Raw genomic sequence first — 25,806 nt, 5'->3', positions numbered from 1 at the left:
CTTCCCACTCCTTTTTGAACATGGGAATTTCTTATTTGAATTACTTATAATAATTTTGGTAGATTGTGCTGAGAAGTACATGTCCTTATTTATCGGTAATTTTAATTTTATATATATACATTTTTATATATACATTTTTTTGTACATGTTCAAATAAATTACTACTACGTGTTACCTAGGTACTGCGCATGTGCGACTCCCAACAAAGTGTGATGCCTCACTCTGTAGCTAAAACAGAGAGCTCAACACACAGGGTGAAATGAGGAGCTACGGCAATGTGCAGTACAACAAAAATATGGTGTTTTTTGAAAAAATAAACCATGTAAACCTATTCTGATGAACCTGAAAATAAGGAGCACTTTAAAATTTCATTCTTGAACACTCCCCCAAGCTGCAACGTGTGGCCTCAGAAACTCTACTACAGGAAGAGAAAAGTTACTATCAAGGGATTAAACGAGCGACACGCGTTAAATTCAATTGTCTAGAACTAGTGAATGACATGATGCTGCTGATGCCTATATTTCCAGTAACACGGCTCGTATATATCTGCCTTCTAGTCCAGTCCCCTATTGATCACTGCTAGACCACAAAAGTAATCAGCAGCTACGCGGCAGTGGCATGGGTGTAAACATGGGCAGTGACCACTCTATCCTTTAGACTCTTTGGAAGTCCTAACGTTGTCAAATATCGCGGGAGCTGCCTCCCTAATCACTACGTAATGTGCCGTGCTGCTTCTAGCGGCGCTGGTGACAGTGCTGAAAGCTGTTGGGGTGAGTTTTATTAATTTTCCTGTTTTATAAAACAATTCAAACATTTGTTTTAACTATGCCAGTAAGTGGTATACATTTTTTATCCAGTGGGTCTTTAGAATAAAAACGGGTTATCCAGCACTTAGTCATACGCAGATCCCGGGCCTGGGTGGGGACTGCCGTGTTTTTCCTCACCATAAATCACCACACACAAGGACCAAGCAGTCTAGCAGCATGCTAACTAAAGTTAACCGAGCCGCAACGTTAGCCACTTAGCATTGTGAACGACCTAGCGACATTGTTAACGGTACACATAAACACTTCTGCATTCATAAAACGTATAACTTTACCAAAGAGACAGCACTTGTGTGACATGGCTGTGGTAAATATTAGTGACAGACGCGGTAACGTTAATTGGTTAGAATTGAATAACTTAACGTTACGAGCCGGGGCGGTCCGCTTGTCATAGCTTCTTTGTTGTCCCGTCCTCGTGTCGTTAGCTCGATAACGTTACCTTTCTGTTCTGTTTGTGTATGTAACGTTAGATAATTTACTCGGTTAACGTTAGTTACTGACTATTTATTTTTGACAGATTAGCTAGTCATACGTGTACATTGCCCGTTTAATCTCTAGCTAATGGTTAAGGTCCAGTCTTTCATATCCATTCCAAACACATCTATCAGTCCGTTTAATCAAATTTCTATTAAAAAAAACAACCCCGGTGTCGGAGGCCAGTGCACGGTGCTAACGTTACCCAGTTCTGTAAATGAGTTTGTTAAAATACAATAATTACTAGTTAATAACACGGGTGCCAAATTTATCACGACACCCAATTGTTTTGTCACAAGCCTCAAATCATGTTCTGTAAAATAAACCACAAAACATTAAAAAGGCGTCTTTTTGGATGGAGCTTTGTAAGGTTGTCTCTGTTACGTTGGAACAATAACGATGTGAGCGTACTTGATCTCTGATCAGACTAGCCTCGTACTTGTGATAACAGCCAAGTAACCAGAAACGCCGGATGTGCTAACTTTTTGAGCTAACGTTTTGTGTGGCGTAACGTTAATGACCCTGTCGCAGTGATTTGATTTACCGTTACACTTAAAATAGGAAACGCCCGGGGGTATTGGCTGTTTACGACTTTAGCGAGATGCTAATCTGTGTGGTTGTGTTTTTCCACGCAAGGTCATTAAGACGTTGCGATGTGTACTTGACTGTTACTGTGTGCGTAAGTTTGCCTAGCAAGCACTAAAATAGCGAAACATTACCCATCTTTGCACATATTCAAGAGTTTGAGATGTGTTGACCATTAGCTGACTAGCTTAGATGTGACGTTTTCGATAGCGTTGCATGCCGCAACGTGTTGGATCAGGCCATATTGGCAGTTCCAGCTGAGGATGGCGGATTGCTAGGAAGTCACGTGGTTGGTACTGTCAGGGCGGTTGTTGTTCAGGCCCAGACCAGGGTAGCACCTTCGTGCCAGATACGTGGGTTTAACGTTAGCCATTATGTCGTAACTGGGGCAGTCTGTATGTTTTTAGTATTTTTTTGTTCAATGATTACCGAGACAAAATGTAGTCTTATAACGTTACTCAAGTGCTGAAACGGCCAATCGATGCTGGTGGTTTAGTGGATGGATTTTTTTTTTCTCTTTCTGCGTCACTAAAAGCTGAAAAATGGGAACAAATAGCTCATCTCTCCCAAGGTTGTTTACACTGAAGAGTTGTCCCTGTTCATTGCTCATAACCTTTAAACCACTTAACCAATCCATCTTGTGATAACTTGACTTTGTACTAGTATTAATCCAAGCCTTGCAAATGTAAACAAAACAAAGAACTGCTTGTTATTTAATCTGGACTCGATATTTGGATATGAATATTTAGAGACGCATTCAAAAAAGCCCCCTCTTTACTGCTAGAGTCCCATTTGAGCATTTTTTTTTTTAACAACACATTTTAACGTTCTGGGAAGTAGTAGGATGGAAGTCATTGCAACACAGTCACAGCAGACTAGATCATGTGTCCCAGGTTGGCTAACCCAGCTTGTTTTCAAAGCAGTGTATTTAGGTCAACAACACTCTGCCCTAAACTACCTATGGAGATCACTTTCTGAGTTTCTAACTAAATGTAGCTAAATTCATGCACATGGTACACACATCACAGCTGAACATATCCAATACAAAGTGTGCAAAACTGTTGTGAGATAAAATTACAAAATGGAGGGCCCTGGTTAGAAATGGTGCCATAAATATCATGGCCTGAACTGATGGTATGCACAAAGACGTGTTGATCCACAGCTCTTGCTTGCTAGTCAGATGCATGGTGTTGTGTGCTGTATCCAGAGGCATCTGAGGAAGAAATTTATTTTTTTTTTTTTTCTTGAGTCGGGGGGGGCAAAGCATCTAGTCTTAAGAAACTTCAAGCTATTGGTACTTATTGCTGCTATTGTTTTTGTTTTTTTTATTCTTATCAGTTGACACACTTGGATCCCTTGGGCCTTTTTTGTGTTAAATCTAAGTTTGATCTGTAAAGATGTTGTTAATCAATATGAAGTGAAGTCAAAGTCATCAGTTCTGCTCAGCTAATCAAATGTGTTTTGTCCCCCCCAACAGTATGAACTGAAACGGAACAGAATTTTTGTACCATCCGCAACTGCTTCAAGTTCAGGTCATAACAAAGAAACTGAAGATAAACCTCCCAAAACAAGCAAAGTTGCAACACTGAAGACACATAGAAGAAGAAAAAAACGGATCACTTCAACGGTCTAAAACACAAGAAGTAACCAAATCCTCAAATGACCAAAGAAGACGCACATCAGCCCAATTGAAACACAGAAGAGAAGCAATCCTACGCCCAAGCATATTCTGAGAAGACTAACTGATCTGAAACCAGAAGTCTGTGCCTACTCAACAGCTTTGACAAAGCACACGTCCCAACGCTGCTCCTAGCCCTCCTCATCCTCACCACACCACCGACTCACCACCGGGGTGTGGAGTGGGCTGCTATCTTGCTAGTTTTATTTTCCCCCCAATAGTTCCCCCCCCCACCCCCCATATTTCCCTTTCTCTACTCCTCCCACTGATTTCATTGCAATTTTTTTCTAAGCAGTGTTATTGCACCTGCGTTTGCCTTTTTTGCGCTAGATTTCTCCCCCTTTTTTGCTTTATGCAACCATCTAGAACTTGTGCCAGAAACCTGTAACGTGTGTGTGTGTGTGTGTGTGTGTTAAACTGTGTGCGTGATAAGATCTGCAGGAACTGCATAGTCATCAAGGTCCTGAGAATTACAAGATTCAAGACGACGAATAAAGGTGGGTCTCAGTTGGTAGTTCCTTCATAACATGAGACCTGTCATGCTAGTGACAACTGCACTTTGTAATTGTTTAGTCACTTATGATTTGACATGTTTTGAATGACCCCCCCCCCCCCCAATATGCTGAAAATATTTCACTGTATGCGGTTTAAGAATTCTGATGACAAATTTGATGCCGCAACTTGGGTGGAATTCAGAAACTAATTGGTAAATTCCCAGTTTGTACACACGACCCTAGTGTACAGATGTTCAAACACAGATTGTGCAACACTCAATTCTGATTCAGTTTGCCCAGCTGCGCTGATTTCATGCATTTTGTTTACTTTTTCTCACTGAACACAAACAACAGTGCATTTGTCCTCCTTTGTCAAAGTTGGATGTTGTTTAAGCAAACGCATTTCCTACTGCTTTACTGAAACCATCTGGATTTGTTAAAGTTTGGGGTTCTCAATTTTTTAATGGCAACATCTTTAGTGATAGTTTCTTTGCAGCAACTGACTTCACTGATTAGCACACCTTTAGAGATTTAAATATATGTGAAAGCAGCTGCTGCAGTGCTTGGTTTGGAGAAAAAAAAAAAATCCTGGTAAATTCATTCCTCTTTGCACATGGCTACACATTCCTTATGTGTAATGAGTGTGAGAAGTGATGAGGAGTAGAAAGTTTGATTTGATCGTGTCTTACATCTACATTGCCATTTGCTAAAGATAACTTCTTAAAAACCAAAGCCTGCTGAACTGACCCCCCACCACCTCCAAACAGCTAAACTGGTTTTTCAATTTAGTTTGAGAAGGATTTGATTGCCCTCCCACACCCAGCCCGCAAATTATTTCCCTTTCTGTCGTTTTAAAGTCATATCCTCATTGATTTTTGCCTTTTCAACACTCCCTTGGGGGATAAAAAGCCCACAGCTACTTTCCTTTTGTCTGTGACACTTGGCATACTGGCTGACCTATCTGCCTTACCCGTTATGTTTGTTCCTCTCTTCACCCTTGCAGACATCCAGCGGGCTATCATTGGGTGGTTACAAAAAATAGAACTTAACAGTCAAGCAAAAAATTAACAAGTAATCAAGTTCAGCAAGTGCTCGAGCAAGTTGGGTCCGAGTTTATGGGAAAATATGGGCAGCCCCTGGAAAGGCTTTGTTGAGTTTACCTTGCCTGCGTCGCCACCCACCGCGTTTGTTAGCGCTGACCTGAGCAGCACCTCCCCTGTCGGACTCAGCCTGTCGCCATATGGCCGATCTGTAAGTTCTACCTTCCCATCTCTTGTCTACGTGCCCCACCCACCCCATCGAACACCCATCCACCCACCTTGCCCTGCATCTTTCTGCTGTGAATGGCCTAACCTCTTTCCATCCTTTTCGGGCTCCCGAGACTTGCCTCTATTCAGTTATGTTATTGCAGGGTGAGGGGTGTTCTGCCAGTTTGACTGTAGAAATTTGCTTCTTTTCCTGAATAGCCTTTTTTTCCTCCCCTTTTTCCTCATTTTTACTTTGCGTAACTGCGTTACTTTGAACTTCCCTCAAATCAATGCAACATGAATTCAAGCTGAACTGCATACCAGTTGGTCCTGGTATGTAGTTAAAAACTAAAATAAATTAAATGGGTAGTATTCAAAGTACTTACCCATCAGCAATGATCTAAAGTTCTTCGTTGTCCCTCGGACAAATCGTTTTTCACGTTGATGTTTGAGAGTAATCACTGCACTGGCAACCAAACCAAATGCTGAGGCATGTAGCCTGTAAATGCAGGTATTTTAATATACTGTGTTAAAGAACAGTAAAGTGTAAAATACCTCTGTATATGTCGCCTGTTAAGAGGAGCTTATTGTGGTAGGACAGTTAAGGGCCTAACAGAAGAGGCTGTTCTGGGACTTCCCTCATAACCCATAACCCATCACCAACTCTCTATCCACTGTAGATGCACCGCTATTTGACCTGTCATTTGCATTTTCTGATTCACCATCTTCTGTAGTTATATTTTTTTACTCGACCTTGAGTAACATTTGCGACACTGCACTGAAACTACTTCACCTTAAGTGGCTGCGCAATGAGGTTGGTTATTCTTTTTAGTTTAGCCTGCCTTCTCTGTAGAGCCATCCTGTTTGAATACACTTTGTATTGTCAACCACTGATTAATGCTGTTGACTGATGCTGTAATGTGAGGTTGTCATGATAGCAGATCCAGTGATACTGAGTGGCCTTATGGTTTTCTGATGGCAGAATTCGAGTAGTGGTGGTTAAAAGAGCTAAAATATAATAAAATGGTATTGGAGAAATCTTTGTATACAAGGACATGCATATTGTCTATTGCTGTGATGTTGCAAAATGTATACGTGTTAGGCCTCCAATAATTACATTGGCAAACACTGACGTATGAAATAATGGCAGATTTGTGAGGTAAAGTAGAATATACAGAATATTATACTGTAATGCTGGATAACAACTGGTTTTGCGTAATAACTAAACTGGACTTCTCTGGATTTGGGCAATTTGACAAATATTTAAATGCTATGACTGTCCTCTTTTCAAAGCTGTTGCCTCCTCCCAACAGCATATCCAAGTCCATTCCCCAATGTCAGAAATGGAAAGAGGCTCCTCTGAACCTCCAGTGGCTCGCAACACTGGCTCTGCCCCATCTACCTCTACTGGTCCCATGCCTATCCCCCGCTCCTCCTCAGTCTCTTGCCATCCCCACCCAGGAAGTAAAAAACACAAGCGGACTCCCTTGTATCAGAGATCAGTAAGAGGGCATGTTCGGTGGTCCCCACACTGACTAAACAGCCCTGTGAGCTGCTGTTGTGTCATGTTGACTTTTGCTAACGGCATGGTGTGTAGTTGCGTGAAAAGTGAACTTAACCATGTGTAGTGGCAGATTTTGATAAGTGCGTTTTCGTTGGTTGTTAGGTAGAGGGAGGTGAACAGGTTTTGAACGTTTGCATGGAGTTTTGGCAGTGCTTAGTTAATATGGAACTAAAATCACTTGACAATCAGTACATTTTAACTTTAAGTGCATGCCACTTGTAAGTGAACCAGGAAGCGCCATACAGTGTTGTTCTGTTTATGTATTTCCAGTTAATGGTATAAATTATCCTGAAATTTTATCTTGTCATTATCAATGCGTGTTCCCCTCTGTTGCTGGCCAGATAGCTCCAGAAGACTGATGTAGCTTTACTATTGCTCCCCCCCCCTCCCACTTCCTCCTGAAATTTGCTCTACCTGCATGTTTTGAAGTGTTTTTTTTTTTTTTTTTTTTTTGTTTTTAAGGTTGGCATCAAACACCGCGTAGACTGCGACCTACATTTTTGTCTGCATCATGTTGATCCACTACTGAATGCATTTTAAAAACGTGCTTCTCCTCTTCCCCAGATGAGTTTCGACCCAGGCATGCTCCATAATAATGGACATACTGCGTACGCCAACGGCACAGGGCCTGGCATTAGAGAGACTGGTGTGGTGGAGAAGCTTCTGACTTCCTACGGGTTCATCCAGTGCTCCGAACGTCAGGCTCGTCTCTTCTTCCACTGCTCCCAGTACAATGGCAACCTGCAGGAGCTTAAAATAGGAGGTGAGATGCCTTGGACTTGTGTATTACTTATATATACTTAACATAGATAACCTATCTTGTCAAAGAAAAACAAGTTAAATGATTGAAACTTAAGTTGTCCCTGATACAGGTGTTTGGTTTTCTTCTGCTTCTCTGTCCTCAGATGATGTAGAGTTTGAGGTATCCTCTGACAGGCGCACTGGCAAGCCCATAGCAGTGAAGCTGCTAAAGATAAAGCCAGAGGTGCTGCCAGAGGAGCGCATCTCGGGCCAGGTGGGGCCAGACCTGCACGCCTATCCCTTTACTGTGCTGCATGGTTATATTCATCCAGTTAAGGAACACCATTTTATTTTTGGTTCTGTCGTTGTCTGTCAATGTAACATTTGTATGGCCCTTTGTGTTTTTTGGGCAGGGGATTTTATTGTAAGTAAATTGTTGAATTTGGTCCCCCTCTAAGTTCCCCTCTAATCTTAACTCCTAAGTACATGAATACATTTTAATTTCTGATTTGGCTTGTTGTGCTGACATGCATGTTTGCTTGAGGTGCTCAATGTCTCTAGAACAAATGTGGTCAAGTGATCAATGCAATTGCCCAATGGGTGTATTGATTTCTCTGATTGCTCACAGCAACTAGTATAGCGCAGTTGGTCAGTCTGTCAAAGTGAAACAAATCTTACATGTCCGTAAGGGGTCAATAATGCACCACATTTGGGACACTTGATATACTTGTTACTGAGACATTTGAAATTCAGCCATTTCATCCATCACATGTCCAGAAATATTTTAAGCGGGCAACGTAATTACATTGGATTTTCAACCTACGATTAGTAAAGCGGTGTGCTAATGGCCTTCCATCTGTCTTTCCCTGCTTTTCTGCAGGTTGTCTCTGCAATCCCAGTGCACTTGGATGGAAAGTCTGCTCCCGGCCAGGTGCCCACTGGCAGTGTTTGTTATGAAAGAAATGGGGTAAGTGGCATAGACTACAGCAGTGGTTCCCAATCTTTTTCTGCCAGGCCCACCTTTTTGTAGATACAAATATTTTCAAGATTGCTGTCTTGGTAGTTGTGGTGTTTGGTGTAGCTTCATTGTCTGCATTCCATTTACCTGGCAGTCCTTTCAGAAACTAGTCTATGCTTTGCTAGCAGTTCAGCAGAAGCATGCATTATTTATTTATTTATTTTATTTATTTATTTATAGCTGGCATTGCCGCGCGCACTTTTTGGTTGGTTTTTAACGTTCATTTTTGTCATTGTACAACAACAGGGTTGCACAACAAAAGACGAATCAAAAACGGCATTGCATTCCTGTAGTGATTTTCTGAATGTAAACAGCAGCAACAAGAATACTGGTGAATTCTCTGGGCAGATAATATGGCCAGCATCTTGCCAAAAAAAAAATTGACATCAGGGGAAAAAAATGTTAGTTTCCTGAATCTGAAATTGTTTTGGGGTTAATAGGTGTGTCCAAAACATTAAACACTGTTTTTGACTTTTCACAGGAAGTGTTTTACCTTACCTATACTCCTGATGATGTGGAGGGGAATATCCACCTGGACACAGGCGACAAAGTCAGCTTTTATATGGAAACCAACAAGCAGTAAGTCTTTACACGACCATGTCAGTATTGTCTTAATAGTTCCCAGCTTGCACTCGATTTTATATTTAAACTCTTCTGTATTTCAGTACTGGTGCAGTCAGTGCTCGTAATATTCAACTTGTGAAGAAAAAGCAAATGAGGTGCCAGGGTGTGGTGTGTGCTACAAAGGTAAGCGCCATGAATATCATTAGTCATTACACGCCTTTGTTGAATACTCTATTTTGATTGGTCAATCACAGCATTCTACGTACAGGAGACGGTTGGCAATAGTGCTAATCGCTGCCACTCTGCACGGTGCACTACCTGGCTCGGGCTTCTGTGGGAGATCTGTGCTCATACAGAGCTCATACCGCTGATTTAGGGGATCACAAAGGGAGAGAGGGTGGAGGAAACTGGTAGCATAACGGGTAAGGGAGCGCGAACATTGCATGCAGAAATTAACATTGCAAACAATGCTCACAATCACCGTGGCGACCTGACTTCTGCAGGAGCAGAAGAAAACCAACCAAAACGTCCGTTAGATAGTAAATGTTGTAGACCCATTCTTTGTAAATCTTTACAATCATTCTCCGATAGAACCAAGCAGGCCTGCCTTATTGCACAATCCAAATTTTCTTCAAAACTTGCCATTTTTAGTGCGTAGCTTGCTAGCTCGAAGTTTGTTGTTGTTTCCCGAAGGGATTTTGAGAAAGGCAACACACAGAGTGCGGACCGCACTGGATGTCGGGCAGTTATCTTTCTGGTTCCATACCACGATTTCCACCATACAGTAGAATTATATTTTTACTAAAATACATGTCAAATTTAGTCTTCGAATGTAAGTAATTTTGGCCTCAACATTTGACAATTAATTAATTTATTTTTGCCCCATAAAGAAATCCACTGAACTCTTGAGGCAGGAGCTCCCATTTTGAATGGTAGGTTGATGTACCGGTCACGTTGAACCATGTGTGTCTTTCAGGAGGCTTTTGGATTCATTGAGAGGGCAGATGTGGTGAAGGAGATCTTCTTTCACTACAGCGAGTTCAAGGGTGATCTGGAGGCTCTGCAGGCTGGAGATGATGTTGAGTTCACCATCAAAGACCGGAATGTAGGTGTTAAGTTTTTCAACTTTGGATAGATTTTTGACCAACTTTGACACCTAACTCTCTGTGTGTGTGTGTGTGTGTGTGTGTGTGTGTGTGATTGTTTTCATTTTATGTTCTTTGGGCCATAGGGTAAAGAAGTAGCCACAGACGTAAGGCTGCTCCCCCAAGGAACAGTCATCTTTGAGGATATCAGCATCGAGCAGTTCGAAGGCACTGTTGTTAAGGTCATTCCCAAGGTTCCCACCAAAAACCAGGCAAGTGGATTACAAGTCTGGCAATAAAGGCAAGCATATAACGTACAATATTCACAAATCTTTCCTTAATGCTTTCACAGAACGACCCTCTACCAGGCCGCATCAGTTCCCGGATTGGTTTCACTGACAAGGAACTGCCGTTTGGCGAGAAAGACACAAAGTCCAAGGTGACCCTTTTGGAGGGAGACCACATACAGTTCAACATCTCCACCGACCGCAGAGACAAGCTGGAGAGGGCTACCAACATCGACATCCTCCCAGACACCTTCGACTTTACCAAGGAGACCCGTGAAATGGTGGGAATTACAAAAGAATAAATTGTGATTTTCCTGAAGCGGTCCATTTATATTTTGTAGGGCTGGGCGATAAATCAATTTTATCGATTAACTCGAATTGTTTAAATGAAAATCGATTTTCTCCTTAACATCCGCCAACGCTCCCCTCTGGGCTCCCATAGCTCCGAACGGGCTCAGCCCTCGCCCCGCGCGTTTGCCATAGAGATACACCAGGGGTGGCCAACCAGTTCAGCATAAAGAGCCACAAAAAACCCCGCACCATAGCAAAAAGCCACACAACACATGCACGTCCACACTACAACAGCAACAGTGACTTCCAGATCTGATGACAGTCATAATACATAGCAGTTTTCATAGTTTTTTTTCTCACTTAGATTGACTCAGTGGGAATCTTTGTTATCCACAATCCTTTTCAGGTCTTGCTAGAACTCGGTTGTGCCACTCAAAGCGACTTTCACTCGTTTGTCACTAGAGGGGCTTTCAAACAATCTGATTCAGCAGTGAAAGGGTTAATGAGGAAGGTGATCTGTGGCAGCTTTTTTTCCCTCGGGTTGCAGAATTTGTCCTCAAAACTCTGCTACATTATTTTTTATTTTAAAATAATTGGCAAATGTATTGGCAAGTGCATTCCATTTTTTTTTTTTTGTACTTATCTGAAATGTTTCAAAAAGTAAAAAAATAAATAAATAAATCCACCAATAACACAGCCCCCAGCCACACAGTAAGAGCCTCAAAGGAGCAGGCAAAGAGCCGCATACAGCTCAAGAGCCACAGGTTCGCCACCCCTGAGATACACAAACAACATGGCAGCGACAGGGACTAACATTAATTCTTTTCTTAACTAGTAGTTTCATTACTTACTTATCCGTAATCTCTGCCAAAATGACCGGCAGCTCGCGGCTGAGAGTCACCTATTCTCGGATAACTGAACCACCAGCTACCGCTGACCTAAAGGACCACCATGCGGGGCACCAGAGGCGGTGTTGAGGAACTCTTTTGCGGCTCAACACATCTACTAAATGCCGCTGATACGACCGAGCTGTGATGGAGGTCTGTAGCGGCTTAAACAACTAGCAATCGCCGCTCTGTAGCACGGAGCTCCTCTTCGACGTTTGTTTCTACCGCTAGTTACTACGAAGGAGCTTGCTACAGGTGTGCTACATTCAAGAGACCATGGGATGTTAATGTACGTTACTCAGCAACAGGTGAAAATAGGGGCAAGGTTGCGCAATAACGTTAAAATGATTTGAACTTTTAGCGAGGAACGAGAAGTGAATTACCTGTATGTGTGAAAACAGCTTTATCTCACGCATCTGTTTGTTTGTTGTTGAATATGTAGCACCCCCATCCAAAAAAAGGGAAAACACTCAAACCAATTTATATTTCCACAAAATTGGCATGAATAATCGTGTGTGTGTGTGTGTGTGTGTACAAAATAAAGTTAAAACTTGTTTTGAACAATTTCTTTGTCATCTGCAGATTGATTTTAAGTAGGGGGAGAAAAAATCGATTTAAATCTTAAATCGGATTTTTTTTTGGAAAAAATCAGGGATTTTATTTTTAGGTCATATCGCCCAGCCCTAATATTTTGTAATGATGCATTGTAGAGATGAAAGAGATGACTTCATGGAAGGGTCCACATTCATTTTTAACTGAAGTGAATACCTATTCTCAGAAGGTAACTTTGTGAAACTCAATCTTCTAGGGGGTGATTGCGGCTATACGCGATGGCTTTGGCTTCATTAAGTGTGTGGATCGGGATGCCAGGATGTTCTTTCACTTCAGTGAAGTCCTGGAGGAAAGCCAACTGCACATCTCAGATGAAGTGGAGTTCACTGTTGTGCCTGTAGGTCCTGTTTATAAGCTTTTCACAAAAGTATGTATTCTGTCTTACTATTTAATCAGGCACATTTTAATTATTTGTAAATAACAAGCTAAATTAAATGTCTTGTTGTTGCCAGGATATGCTGTCAGCTCAGAGGAACCATGCAGTGCGCATCAAGAAGCTGCCAAAGGGCACAGTGTCCTTCCATACCCAGTCTGAGCAACGCTTTATGGGTGTGGTGGAGAAGGAAGTTGTGGCAACCACCACCAAGAATGCAAGTCCCACCAAGAGCAAGGAAAAGGTAACGTAGTGCACAGTTATGACAAATATTGTACATGAAAATGCACCTTTTGCGTACAAAAATAGCCTCATAGTCCATCCCAACCCACATCACATCTACCCTCTTCCCAAAGTCTGTTTTTAGTTCTAATTTTCCTCTTTGCTTTCTCGTCCAATGACGTCCTCCTGTTCATGCTCCTTGTTGGTTAGAAAAAAGACAAGGTAGGACTGAGACGTTCTGCATGAAGCCACATGAATAGTCTCTCAAATAAATACTAAAGATACTTTCATATACAGACTTATTCCAATAGTCTATGCTTTTCTCTAACATTTAGTCTAAAATAGGGCTGCACGATATTTTGTTTCGTCGTCTACATCGCGTTGTGTGCATGCGCGATAGTCATATCGCAGGACGTTGCGATCTTGACGCTACAACTTCTCTGCTGCTTGATAAAAAAGTAAACTTTCACCGTTCTCCTTTTCCATGATTGTTACCGGCCGACCCTTCCCCTTTAAGACAGGTGGTCATGCCGCTGACACAGTGATGCACATGCTTTTCCATGGGTAGTGAAGTAGTCAGTGTTTTATGTTCGCTGCAAAGACGGAATAAATCACCCGATTAATGCAACGTAATCACGACATATCCCGGCCATTTTTCACCGCAGAAAGCTGCTACCAGCCAGGCTAAAGCTAACATAGTTAGCCTAAAGAAACAATGGGTCTGTCCCAACTAACGTTATGGTTCAGAGCTGCGATACTGGAAACGTAACACTAATCTACAACAGCAGTCTGTTTCTGATATAATGTAATTTACACTGATTTAAGTGCTCTTGGATACAGTTTGTTGCAAGAGTGTGACATGCAGGCTCTGCATGCATAGCAAACCAACAATCATGATCAATTTTAATCAATTTATCAAACAACCAAAGCAGGCCCCACTAGTCAACCACAACCTGAAATTTAGAGGAAGCAACATGCATGCATTATTATCATTCACTTTAGCCTGGATTGATATTATATGAATAGAATAGTGTCATGTCAGTCAACCAGTGTATTTCTTCCTAATTCCCCTCTCCAAAATCACTTCAGAAGAGTAATCGCAGCGCTTACTTGCTTTGGTTTTTGTAAAGCATTAAAGTTCAACAAAGACTGGTTCACATAAGAAAATTTCCTTTTTCATTTTTATTTTCTTTGTAGATGCACTCCCCTACAAAATCACCCCAGTAGTTGAGAATGATTTAGTATTTCTAAATAGGGCTATTTATGTCCAAATTAGTCTTTTTTTCATATCGCAATATATATCGCAGGGAAAACAAATCGCAATGTAAGTTTTTTCCAATATCGTGCAGGCCTAGTCTAAAATATGATTCCTAAACCTTTTTATATGAACAATCTAAATGCTCACAAATAATGCAGTGTAAGAATACAATATAATAAAGTGTGATGTTGGCGGGCCTTGTCTAATAGGTGTCTTTCTCTTATTTTGTTCAAGGCTAAAGTTGTAGAAAAGGTTGGTCTTTGCAGGCTTCTGGCCCACTGGTTGCCTCAGCATGGTATTTGATCACCAATTAACCCCTTAGAATCATGCACTCAAACTTTGTATCACTGATTCAGTGAGTTGTAGGGCTGCACAATTAATGATGAAAAGGTAGTCCCAATTTCTAGTATGGTCTTAGGGAACAGTCTGTTAAGTGTCTTTTAGTAATAAAAATAATTTATTTATTTTGGTCATTCCTAAATGATTATAAGCACCACCTTCATTTAATGAAGTTCTCCAATACTCTGGTCCTTTTTTGGCACTTGAGATTAAGACTGAAATATTTTTTACCCTCAAAATGATTATGGTAATTTGAAGTTGCTGCAAGAAAACAGATTAAGAAGCATAAAATAGCCTGCTCATTTTCTGTGATCAAGCAGCCCTGCAAGCTTAATGTGTAGTCTCATGCTTTTGTTGGGATTAAATGGCTAACATGATAATGCCAGTAAATTGCATGCTGTGATTGGTTTAGTCAAATACTGTGAATAACTGAGGGGAGAATAACGTATGCGACTATTGCAGAAGTGTTACCAATGAAACTGTTATACTGATGGGTAATTATGCAGCCCTTTTTATAGTAGGCTGTAACTCCAGAACTGTCGCAGTAGACTAGGCTAATGCTAACCAACTAGGCTGCTACAGAATAATGCATTGCACACAGTGTTGCCTTGTGTGGGTTGTCTGCACATTATTTTCTAATACACTACATAATCACCCGATTGCATTATTTAAGACATTGGTAGCTTACACCAGCTTTGTTGAGAAACCGGTGTAGCGTTGGTGAGAATTGCCCTTGGCTGGAGCCAGCTGGATCCAGCATTGGTAATGCTCGTTATTGAAAAGATGATGTGATTGGTTGCCCTATCTGTAGGAAGCTGAGGAAGGAGTGATTGCCTATGAAGACTGTGGAGTGAAGCTCACCGTGCCATATCATAACAAGGACCTAGAGGGGGGAGGATACCCACAGGTCGGAGACAAGGTATCTACTGAGTGACACTCACTGATTTTATTTTTTTATTTATTTGTTTAGATTAAATGAAGACAATACAAAGAGTTAAACTCATTGAAAGGATTTGCACATTAAAGTAATGAACTCAACCGTTTCAGACACTGCTGAAGAGGTGGGCAAACTGAGGTCTGCTCCTATAACAGACAAATGCTGCTAATATTACCCAACTTGTGTGGCTGTATGTGCTTGGTCTTACCCCCTGTGTGTGACTTATTAATGTTTGTCCTCTAGGTGGAATTCTCCATCAACGAAGTGAAGCGAACTGGCCAGCAGAGCGCCGTCTCCATTAGGGTCCTCAACCGTAATGCCTCCAATGCCAAGAGACTGCTTGGATTTGTTGCCACACTGAAGGACAACTTTGGCTTCATTGAGACGGCAAATCATGACCAGGAGATTTTCTTTCACTATAGGTAGAGGTTTAAGTCTTACATGCCCTTTTGGATGAGTTAATTTACTTGTGAATGGCTTTCAAAGATCTGTCCTTGTCTCAGTGTATATCCATTCTTCCTCAGTGAAATGTGTGGAGACCTGGAGAACTTGGAGCTGGGCGACACAGTGGAGTACACTCTCTCTAAGGGAAAAGGAAACAAAGTCAGTGCTGAAAAGGTTACCAAAGTGGCTGCAGGTATGAGGGGTTTAATTCCAACTGTTTTTATAATATTTACAATTTTGATTTCATATTTGTTAATATGGCGATGTAGGTGGGAGTTCTACAGATAAAAGGTGTGTGAAATCCATTGCTCTCCAATTTTAGTGAATGGCATTAGTGAGGATGTTGGTGCGACAGCGATGATGGGGAAAGTTATCCGTCCCTTACGCAGTGTGGACCCTTCCCAGACTGAATACCAAGGACTTATTGAAGTCACAGAGGAAGGTTGGTGTCAAGTTTTGGGACTTATTGACCCAACATTTAAAGCAGTTTTTTTTTTTTTTTTTTTTTTTTCTTCAGAAGATTAAGGTGGTCTCACCCCTGCTCCCTTCTTGATTGTTTGTTTCAGGTGCAACTAAAGGTCAGAATTATCCCTTTGGAATCATGGGTATGTCAAACAAGGCCGATTGTCTGCAGAAAGGAGAACTTGTTAAGTTCCAGGTTTGCACAGTAGCCCAAACTGGTCAGAAGATGGCCTGTAATGTGGTACCTCAGCGTAGAGCCATGGTGGAGTGTGTCAAAGACCAGGTAGTGATATATATATATATATATTTTTTTTTTTTTTTTTTGGTTTCATTATTGCTCATTGCACCACATGTATCAGAAACCTCAGTGCTAAAGTTACCATTACTGCAGAATGGGTTATGCTGGAATGAATTTCTTCCAATTTGGAATCCTGAAGTCGTGTGGTTTTGTTGCCCCCAGTTTGGCTTCATCACATATGAAGTGGGCGAGAGCAAGAAGCTGTTCTTCCATGTAAAAGAAGTGCAAGATGGCCTAGAGCTCCAGACTGGGGATGAGGTGGAGTTCTCGGTTGTCCTCAATCAACGCACAGGAAAATGTAGTGCCTGCAACGTCCGCAGAGTCAGGTAAGTAACCTCATAACCCGTTTTTACATTTTGGTTAAATTAACTATAATTTCAATGTTGGCTAAACTTGTAGACTATATACTTAAAATTTTCAAGTGATATAAGATTTAAAAAAAAAAAAAACAATTGCTCTTAATGTTGATCTTGAATGCTCATTATGTACCTAACGTTACAGTGAGGGGCCTAAACAGGTGGCCACTCCGCGTCCAGATCGTCTGGTAAACCGATTAAAGAGCATCACTCTTGACGACGCCAGTGCTCCTCGCCTGGTGATTGTAAGACAGCCCCGTGGTCCTGACAATTCAAAGGTACAAACGAGCCTGTGCTCTTGCCACATTTTGTCTGTACTATGAACGTAGCTGCTAGTCTTTGACCCGATATGCAGTTCTATTGAAATCATAACTCCATACCAGTTTAACTTATTTTTGTATTAAACATTGTCGATACAAAGTTGTTGATTATATTCTTTTATATGCGGAATTAAGTACCTAGGGAAAAATCAAGTCAATACTTGAGAAGAAAATACTTCTGCATTTGTTAGCGACCACATTAATGACATCTGTCCTCTTCTATACAGGGCTTTAATGTGGAGCGCAAGACTCGCCAGCCTGGTGTCATTGACTGAGCAATACAGAGCCCACCCTGTTGGTGTTGGTGGGATGCTGTCCCAAGGGGCAACAACAGGGGCTAAGGGAATTTGATTTGACACATGCTTGTACACGCAAACTCATACATAAGACATACTCACACATACAGTAATTGGCATGTGTAATCTTTAACCCCATCGATGCCTGCGAGGGAACTTTTCTCATTCCACAGTTCCCTGCCTCCCATGTATGATGTACTTGATACAGAGTTCCACACTGCAGTATACATGGGGTCTATGAGTGTGTGTGTGTGTGTGTGTCTGTGTCTGTCTGTGTGCGTGTGTGTGTCATGTATTCTAGAAGTGATTATAGTGTGTAACTGAGGTGTTTGTTTCTGAGGGTCTTGTCCCTCTAAATCAGAGTGATGACTGTGTGGCTGTCTATGTCCTTTTTGAATTTGCTTTGTTTGGAATTCTGCACCTGTAATCTGTCCAGTAGTTTGCCTGGGTGAATGAGTGACTGTTGGCATGTCTTTTGAGCATCTGCTCCACTTTTTTTCTCTTATTTTTGCTCCTTTACCCATGGAAACTTAAAATGGTGTCACTGACAAGTTTCCACTACGGTATGCTTTCCTAAAAGATGCATAAAGCAAAGCAAAGTTCCCTCCATAAGGAGGATCATATTTTTCATGTGCGGGCTTAAACTGAGGATTCTTCTCTGCTCGTTTTTTTGAGCAGTTTTTAAAATGCTTTATTGAAGAGCTGAAGTGAAAGCATGGTGTGTGTGTGTGTGTGTGTGTGTGATTGATGTATGTTATGTCAAGGTAGTTGATCTAATGGGATTTACTTTTACCAATCTGGAGCCTTTAGATACCTTTTTGGTATTCACATGCTCCACTAAAGCAATTTTTTTCCCCCAGGTGCAGAGTTCCTTGTGGCATCTTATATCTACAGTTCTTTTATACTACTTTTTTTTTCTTTTTTTTTTTTTTCTTCTTGCACATATTTTTGCTTTTTTCCATTGAAACTCAATCTGCTAATATTGAATTAAGTAAGAATAAGGTGCCTAAAAACTACAAGCAAAATGAAAAAAATTAGATGCATCCTCTGTTCCCAGCCAAACCACCAAAACATTCAGAACAATCTTAGGGTGGCTTTCTTTTCTAGTAGAAATAATACTGATATGCATCCCAAACCTGTGGGTTGAAATATACTGTATGTAATGTGTGCTTTTTTTTGCTTAGTGAAGGTTCATTGAAACTTCAGATATAACAAAACAAATTTAACTTAAAGAAGGAGAAGAGTATTAGAAATTCAGTTGAAAAAAGCATTAAGAAATCAGGCTACCAGTTATTGTGCGCTGGAGACATGGTGGGTGAGCTGTTGTGCCTCTGCACATTAAGTTACAGTCTAAATTAATTTCAACTTTGGAGATCACCGGGTTTCAGTTGAACCACGGACAGAGGTTCTCATGTACTTTTGTTAATGGTCTTGAATGAAACAAATGAAATAAAGTTTTATGAAAATCATGAGCTGTTTTGTAATTGAATTATTTCAGAGGAAGGCTGCTTGATTTGACTGAATAAAATGTATGAACAAAGTAGCTGCGAAAACGATTTTATTATGTTGACCAATGTTTCACTCCAGTATTCACTTTCGGGCTAGAAATGACCTCCATTTTTAAAAAAAAAAAAAAAAAAAGACAGTTGTAGAGATTAGCCAGCGATTGTTAGGAAAAAAAAAATGTGAGTGCTCCCCAGTAAGAAACATTAACAATTGGGGCTTCTCAGCCATTTATAAATTTACCAGAAAAGAAGCTCAAGGAAAGCTTTCAGTCCAGTCCAAACACTCTAAAATGAAAACTTGCACCAGCAAGTTGTGCTGTGCTGCAATGTACTATTGCAGTTATAGAGAACCGTTCTTTGCTTGTCTTCAGACAGCACATTCTTTCACTGTCACAATTCCACATAGTTCAGTATAAAAAGGTTCATCTTTCTGAAGTGCAGAATCTCCAAAATGCTCAGCTGAAAGCTGTCTTGAAGCAAAGGCAGGAATATTGTCCTTTTGATTTCCATCTCTTTTATTAAGCTTGTAGCATGTACAATATATTCCATAATTTACCAGAATGCAAGGTCGCATGGACAAGGAATCCTACCTGCAGATGTCATTTAAAATGTAACATTTTGTGAATCTAATTGTATTGTCTTGATTTAAAATGTGCTGTACACAAAATAAAGCTTACATTTTTTTTTATTGAAGCACTTCCTGTTGAAGGGCATTTGATTTCTACCTCCTAACCTTGTTCCTTTGCTGAGGATCACCGTGGCGCCCTTCTAATATGGAACAGTCAGTCTTTGATACAAATGCTCAATACAAGTTAAACCAGGAGGATCAGCATCTTGCATTTTAAGAAAATAAATAACCACAGCTTGTGTGCAATGAAGCCTTCCTAATATTTATTAACTTAAAATGTGTCACCTCTGTTCATTCGCTTCTAAACCTTGGTACTGCCCAGATGTATAGTGAGCTCAGAGCGGTGGATCACCTTCTTTTTAGTCTGCGATTGAGGGATTTGGGCTTGAGCCCAGCGTGCCCACCACTCCCTCAGCTCGGTGGGCCCTGTGGGCCGTCGCTCCTTTATCTGGTTGGGAGGATTTAGAGCATGAGGAGGGTTCAAGTCCTCTCTGGGCAGGAACTTCCTGTTAATGTTTACATCCCCATCTGAATCAGATTGTTGCTGATTTAGGTCCTTAGTTGAAACAGCTGAAATCTCTGTGGCAGAGTTTGCACCTTTTGAAAGCCTCTCTAAATCCTCTTGAACAACGTTTTGAGTGGCAAAGAAATCAAGCCCCTGCATTTTGCGCTTGTACTCCTCCAGTTTAGTCTTGCACTCCACAGCGTTTGCCCTCATCTCGAGGAACTGGCATTGCAAATCTTTCTCGTAACCTTCCTCTGCCTTTAATTCATTCTCCCAAAACTTGATTTGCTCCATCTCCTCTTCAACCATTCTCTGCTGAGCCTCCTGCTCAGCTTTTTTGGCTCTCTGTTTTTCCTCAAGCTCCAAAATCTGTTTGTCTATGCACGCTGTCTGGACCTGGAAATCCTGCAAACAGCTGAGTTGATATATTATGGTTTCTCTTAGACTGTTTTTCTCATCTTCAGTTGTGGCACAGTTTAAACTGGACAGGTCATCAGATTTTGCCACTTGAGTTTTCTCTAAGTGTTTGCTTTCTTTACTCCTGGTCTGACTTCCCATGCAGCAGGATGTTTGATTGTCCAAGTCTGACTTTAAACTTTTCTGACCTCTGATTTTGCTTCTGCTGCTTTGACCTGGGTTACCTTCGTTAACAGTGAGAGAAACACCCAAAGAGGTACGATTCCTTTTATCTGTCCTCTTACTGTTTTCATTATCACAAGCAGTACTATATACCTTGCCTTTACCCAGACTCTCCAGCCATTCCCAGGCCTCCTCCATTAGCGTCAGAGACTTTCTTTTAGGCCTTTTCAAGTCCTCTTTTTGCTGCTCAGCCTCTTGTCTTAAACAGGGCAGCGGTGGCAGGCTTTGGCGATGCAAACTTAGTGAATTGCTGCCCCGCCGCATTCTGGTGCCTGCATCTTTTCTTCTTAATGGCGGGCAGGGCTGGTATCTGCCAACCTTTGTCCTGCTCATTTCATCCCAGACTGAGGGTCCGTTGTGGAGCAGTGTGAGTCGGACCTCCCTGGCCTGCTCACCATACTTCTTAAGAGTCTCCAGGAGGCATTCATTAGGGGCCATGCACCGCTCAAAGTCTTTAAATTTCTCCTGTAACGTGTAGCGCCCAGTTTGACCTAAAGAGAAGGATGACACTGTGGTTGTCACCTTGGTCGACATGTCAGAACATAAATGTTGTTACCATGTAGCGCCACAGATGTACATACCCAGGGCTTGAGCCAACGCTATGACTACTTCTTGGCATGTTGTTTTCTCTGTAACTCCACAAACAACGCGTGGGATACCATCCACCGACACTTTCACTTCCATTGTACCCAATCTGTGATTTGAAAAAGACAATACATTTGAGTCAACGTGTGGCACATTGTGCAGGTCACTGTTAGGGGAAGTGGTGGAGACAGCGATATGACCCCCATTAACATTCACTGTAATCTGTCTGCAACTCATGTGTTAGTCAAGCTTGAGGGCAGTTTAATGCATTTTTGTAGGATTTCTACAGTGTCCCCTTTAAACTGAAACTAAACCAACAGAAAACAAACTTTTGATATTGACTTTGAAAGAAATATCCATTACAAAATATTAGAAGCACCTACCTTTTTGTCCTGTCTGTAGTGCAGTTGCTCGTAACCGATCTGCTCTGGGGGAACGTTCTGGTTTGGAGGAACTCTTGAGCAATTAAGAGCAATTAAAATTCCTGAAGTAATCTACCAATGAGGACAGTTTATGATCCCACCCATCTTGCATAGTTTCCATTTTGCCTGGGAAAAAAACAGCAAAATTGAATTTCTCTAGGTTTATATGAGATTGTACGACAGGAAAAATAAATGGAGCATAAGAAGACATTTGGTTAGTCACTGTCGGTACGGAGGTGGTATGAATTACATAGCACTGTATAACACTGTAGGTAGGGCTACTTTTTAAAATGTAGCCCACTACAGATTACTGAGTAATCTCTTTCATTAGATTACTCATATTAAGTGATGTGTTGTAAATACTTTGGATTACTTTGGGAATACTTCAATCTTCTTGCTCTCGCCCCTGCTAAATCAGTAATTTTATTAGCCGATTGAATCTTGAGCCCCCCTAAAAAGGGTCTAAAATCGCCAATGGTCGTAAGCTGCAAAGTGTATTGAATTGGCTAACTGTGTGTTTTATTGCCAGTGAGTTCAACTTTTGATTCAAGAGAATTCTATTTCTTATAAAAGGTACACAGTCATGCATGTACACACTTTTAAAAATAGACTTTATTTATTTAAACCGTGTCTCCTGTCTCCTGTGTGATTTCCCCCTCAACACAAACACTCACACAACACCACTACCGCCACAATTTGTAGGATACTATTATATAAACGTATTTGCCTATATTGAGAGATTTTAAAATGTGAAACTGCTGCGTTAACTTATTGATGTGCAGTGTAGTTTAAAAAAACAAACAAACATAATATATAGGATGTTTTAGCATAACTAGGATTAAAGCCAGTGCCTTTTGTGGAGTAAAACCTAAACAGTCTTATGAAACTTGTATCTGAAAACAAACAGATCCTGTATACGTGCGTTCACCAGGGATTAAGTGTTTATGCCGTTTTAAAGTCTGGGTGTTCCTATTTATCTTGTTAACAGGAAGGGTGATTACAATCCAAACAGAACATGTAAACATGCTGAACTTGTAAACTGTGCACAAGTGAGCCATTACTATCAAACACATACTCATTCCTCAGTGAGTCTGTGCTGCTTAATATTCCGAGCCTATCATTCATTAAAATCTGGGCTTTTTCATTTCAGACTATTTTACCTAGACCTAATTCTTTTGGAGATGTATCTTCTTTTGTAATGTGTCAGTGTTTCACTCAATGGCCATCAAAAGACAGTATAAAAGATGTTGCAGACAACACAGTGCATTGGGGCGGCTATAATGCTGCAGTGATCTTCGCTTTATGTCATAGGTTTCTGTGCGGCTGTTGGAGGAGCTCAGGTTTGAGATGAGATAAGTGGTCTCAAGTTAACACCGGTAATATTCAATATCAAACAAAACATTGTTATATGACACAAACTTGAACTATTTGTATATTGGAAATACAATTTGGATTTCTTTTTCATTTTGGTGCTTACAACATCTTTTGCTGCTTCTTTTCTAGCACAGATCTGGAACGAGCTTGATGAAAACTTGAAATTGTCACATTCTGTCTCCATCTTCAAGAAACGTCTGAAGGAAAAATTGCTTATAACATATGATTGTTGAATATTCTTTAAGTGTTATATGTACTGGGATCGTCTGTAGTTTGTGGTATTTGTCTGTGTTGAGTCTATTGTGACTGGTTTTGTTTTTTATTATTTTTTCATTTTTGTTTGTTTTTTATTATTTGTTTAATTTTTGTGTCTGTATTTTGTGGTATTTGACTGTGTGGTGTCTATTGTAAATTGAGTGTTTAGTGTCTGCACTGTTTACTATTATTATTATCATCATCAGTGTTGTTGCTTTATTTTTCACATGCTGCCTTTTAAAATTGTTTTATTTTGTATATTTGTAGTATATATTGTAGATTTTACATTGTTTGGCATTCTGTGGACAGCAAAAGAAGAATTTCATTGTACAGGATAAACATGTTTCCTTACTGTGCATATGACAATAAACTTTGAACTTTGAACTGTAAATTCTCTGTTGTATGTATCCCCTCCCCCCGAAAAGCTCTTAGTAGCTCATTTGGGGTTCCCTATTTCACGCGTCCTACATATGATCATTGTACCTTCTGAAATTGAGTTTTAATGATACGATGATGACGTGTGAATAAATGAATATCAATGACATTTGAAATGAATTAGAAAAGTGAAAACCACAGGAAATATGTGTATGGCTAAACACTAACCAAACAACTCCCAGACTGGAAGCTGGACAGGGAGCACCTGTTGTAATTTGGTAGTGTCTGACAGTCCGGGTGATGATGATAGGAGTAATATGAGAAGGGTGAACTTCGACTCCCTGCTCCCTCTTGCTCATGTTAACCACATGGCCAGCTGCTTATAATCTCTCAGGTTCCTGGTGAGCAACCGTTCGATCTCTCTAGATCACCGAAAAGAAATTATTCAGAGAACATGTCAGCCTGTGCACCTGTTGCCACTTTCTTTTGTTGGTTTGTCCTTCAAGTTCACATTCATGTGGCAACCTGGTGAAGGCTATGGAAATGTAAAATACAAAATTCACACGCAAAAAATGTTGTTTATTAGATCATTTGAAATGAGCAATTGAAGATTGATTTGTCAGAAGTCACAATTTGTTGAAAGGAAATCCATTTTATTTCTTAAAGCAACACTATGTAACTTTTCCCACTTCGGTCGCCCTACAGGTGGTCTCGTGCTACGTTCACACGTGGCCAGCTATTTTCATAAACGGACATTTCAACATCTGTTTTCAAAAATAACATCTGCATAGCTGTCAGTATTCAGAAAAGTGTTCGTTTACATGTACCTGTGTATATATGCCGTCAATGCCGTCAAAAGCATGTTAAACAGTGTAACGAGAAGCTCAAGCCCACGTTAGCCAATCAGAATCCCGAAAATAGCAACAACAGCAACAAATCACTTCCTCTCTCTTCTCTTCCTCACTTCCTCTGCTGCCTAAACCTCCGTTTGTCTCAGTTTACATGCAAACGTGCAAACGAAGTTTTCAAAAATCTCCACTCTGGCTGGAGGTTTTAGAAAGACTCGTTTTCAGAGGCAAATTCTCCGTTTGAGTGTAAACGAAGGGCACAAACAAAGGGAAATGTCTCAGTTTTTCAAAATAACCATATATGTGTAAACAGGGCCTCATTGGAACTACAGCTCGCGCTAAATGTTACATAGTGTTGCTTTAATTATACAAGTATTTTTATTGAGAGCATGCCCTCCAAACAGTCAAGACATGAGAAGATTAAATTCATACCAAGAGTTCAAGATAATGTCTCAAAACTGTGCAATCACCAGTAAACTATAAACTGCCATGTTAGCTGGAATTTTAAAATGTATGTTTATGAAAAATATTATCATTTACAAAATGTCCTGTTAAAACATTCTGTCATTGTGCATTTTTGTAGCTAAACTGACTGCCTGCCCATTTCTAACATGATCTCTCACTAGTTGCACCCTAAGAGGAACGTTGACATTTAGGATCACATTCCCTAAAAATAGATGGCTTGTTAAGTGTCTTCGAGCTGGGCAGCGTCTTAGGATGACCGGAGAAGCAGAAGTGTGTTACACAACTGAATGGCAAAGTCTGCGATTATGATGAGGATTTTTCCTGTCAGAGATTTCTGTCCCCACCCTGATATAATTGCTATTTGCACAAGTATATTTACAACATTTGCACATGTTTATAATACAATGTTATTTGCACATGTGTATAGGCCCATCTGCTGTCCTGCTTTTTTCCTACTCCTTAGATACATAATATACATAAAAGGACAAATAAAGCCAGAGGTGAGTTGATAAGGTGAGGAGAGTTTAAAAAGTCTTAACGATATATCAG

General features: G+C 40.7%; 2 protein-coding genes across 15 annotated transcripts; one reads left to right on the top strand and one right to left on the bottom strand.

Annotated features, from left to right (window-relative positions):
- Positions 1–611: 611 nt before the first annotated feature.
- csde1 (cold shock domain containing E1, RNA-binding) lies at positions 612–19,126 on the top strand. Of its 14 annotated transcripts, none has more exons than XM_031286113.2 (24): positions 612–770; positions 3,361–4,058; positions 5,059–5,306; positions 6,616–6,804; positions 7,431–7,629; positions 7,772–7,881; positions 8,488–8,574; positions 9,107–9,204; positions 9,291–9,372; positions 10,166–10,294; positions 10,421–10,546; positions 10,627–10,842; positions 12,548–12,718; positions 12,804–12,968; positions 13,157–13,168; positions 14,439–14,456; positions 15,355–15,462; positions 15,724–15,902; positions 16,005–16,117; positions 16,247–16,366; positions 16,491–16,669; positions 16,847–17,010; positions 17,186–17,318; positions 17,588–19,126. In XM_031286113.2, the coding sequence occupies exons 3-24, from the start codon at positions 5,181–5,183 to the stop codon at positions 17,633–17,635; spliced, it is 2,772 nt and encodes a 923-aa protein (XP_031141973.1). In that variant the 5' UTR covers positions 612–770; positions 3,361–4,058; positions 5,059–5,180; the 3' UTR covers positions 17,636–19,126. The 14 variants fall into 14 exon arrangements, with proteins under 14 accessions (XP_031141973.1, XP_031141972.1, XP_031141968.1 ...); XM_031286112.2 differs by having other exon boundaries at positions 7,772–7,938; positions 12,548–12,688; XM_031286108.2 differs by having other exon boundaries at positions 7,772–7,938.
- Positions 19,127–19,200: 74 nt separating this feature from the next.
- Positions 19,201–21,963, bottom strand: rassf11 (Ras association domain family member 11). Its single transcript, XM_031286119.2, has 3 exons — positions 21,902–21,963; positions 21,515–21,627; positions 19,201–21,424 (listed from the first exon to the last, which is right to left on the bottom strand). The coding sequence occupies exons 2-3, from the start codon at positions 21,615–21,617 to the stop codon at positions 20,091–20,093; spliced, it is 1,437 nt and encodes a 478-aa protein (XP_031141979.1). The 5' UTR covers positions 21,618–21,627; positions 21,902–21,963; the 3' UTR covers positions 19,201–20,090.
- Positions 21,964–25,806: the final 3,843 nt, after the last annotated feature.

This window comes from Sander lucioperca, chromosome 12 (genome assembly GCF_008315115.2).
Source record: "Sander lucioperca isolate FBNREF2018 chromosome 12, SLUC_FBN_1.2, whole genome shotgun sequence".
NCBI lineage: Eukaryota > Metazoa > Chordata > Actinopteri > Perciformes > Percidae > Sander > Sander lucioperca.
This window is presented reverse-complemented; position numbering and strand designations above follow the sequence as displayed.

What these genes read in the sequence shown, in the direction of transcription:
- csde1 (XM_031286108.2), top strand. Translation starts at nt 5,181, where the DNA reads ATGGGCAGCCCCTGGAAAGGCTTTGTTGAGTTTACCTTGCCTGCGTCG. An exon ending in GAGATTTTCTTTCACTATAG is followed by an intron (nt 15,903 to 16,004) that starts GTAGAGGTTTAA and finishes ATTCTTCCTCAG; the next exon opens with TGAAATGTGTGGAGACCTGG. An exon ending in TATTGAAGTCACAGAGGAAG is followed by an intron (nt 16,367 to 16,490) that starts GTTGGTGTCAAG and finishes TGTTTGTTTCAG; the next exon opens with GTGCAACTAAAGGTCAGAAT.
- rassf11 (XM_031286119.2), bottom strand. Translation starts at nt 21,617, where the DNA reads ATGGAAGTGAAAGTGTCGGTGGATGGTATCCCACGCGTTGTTTGTGGA. An exon ending in AGCGTTGGCTCAAGCCCTGG is followed by an intron (nt 21,425 to 21,514) that starts GTATGTACATCT and finishes CCTTCTCTTTAG; the next exon opens with GTCAAACTGGGCGCTACACG.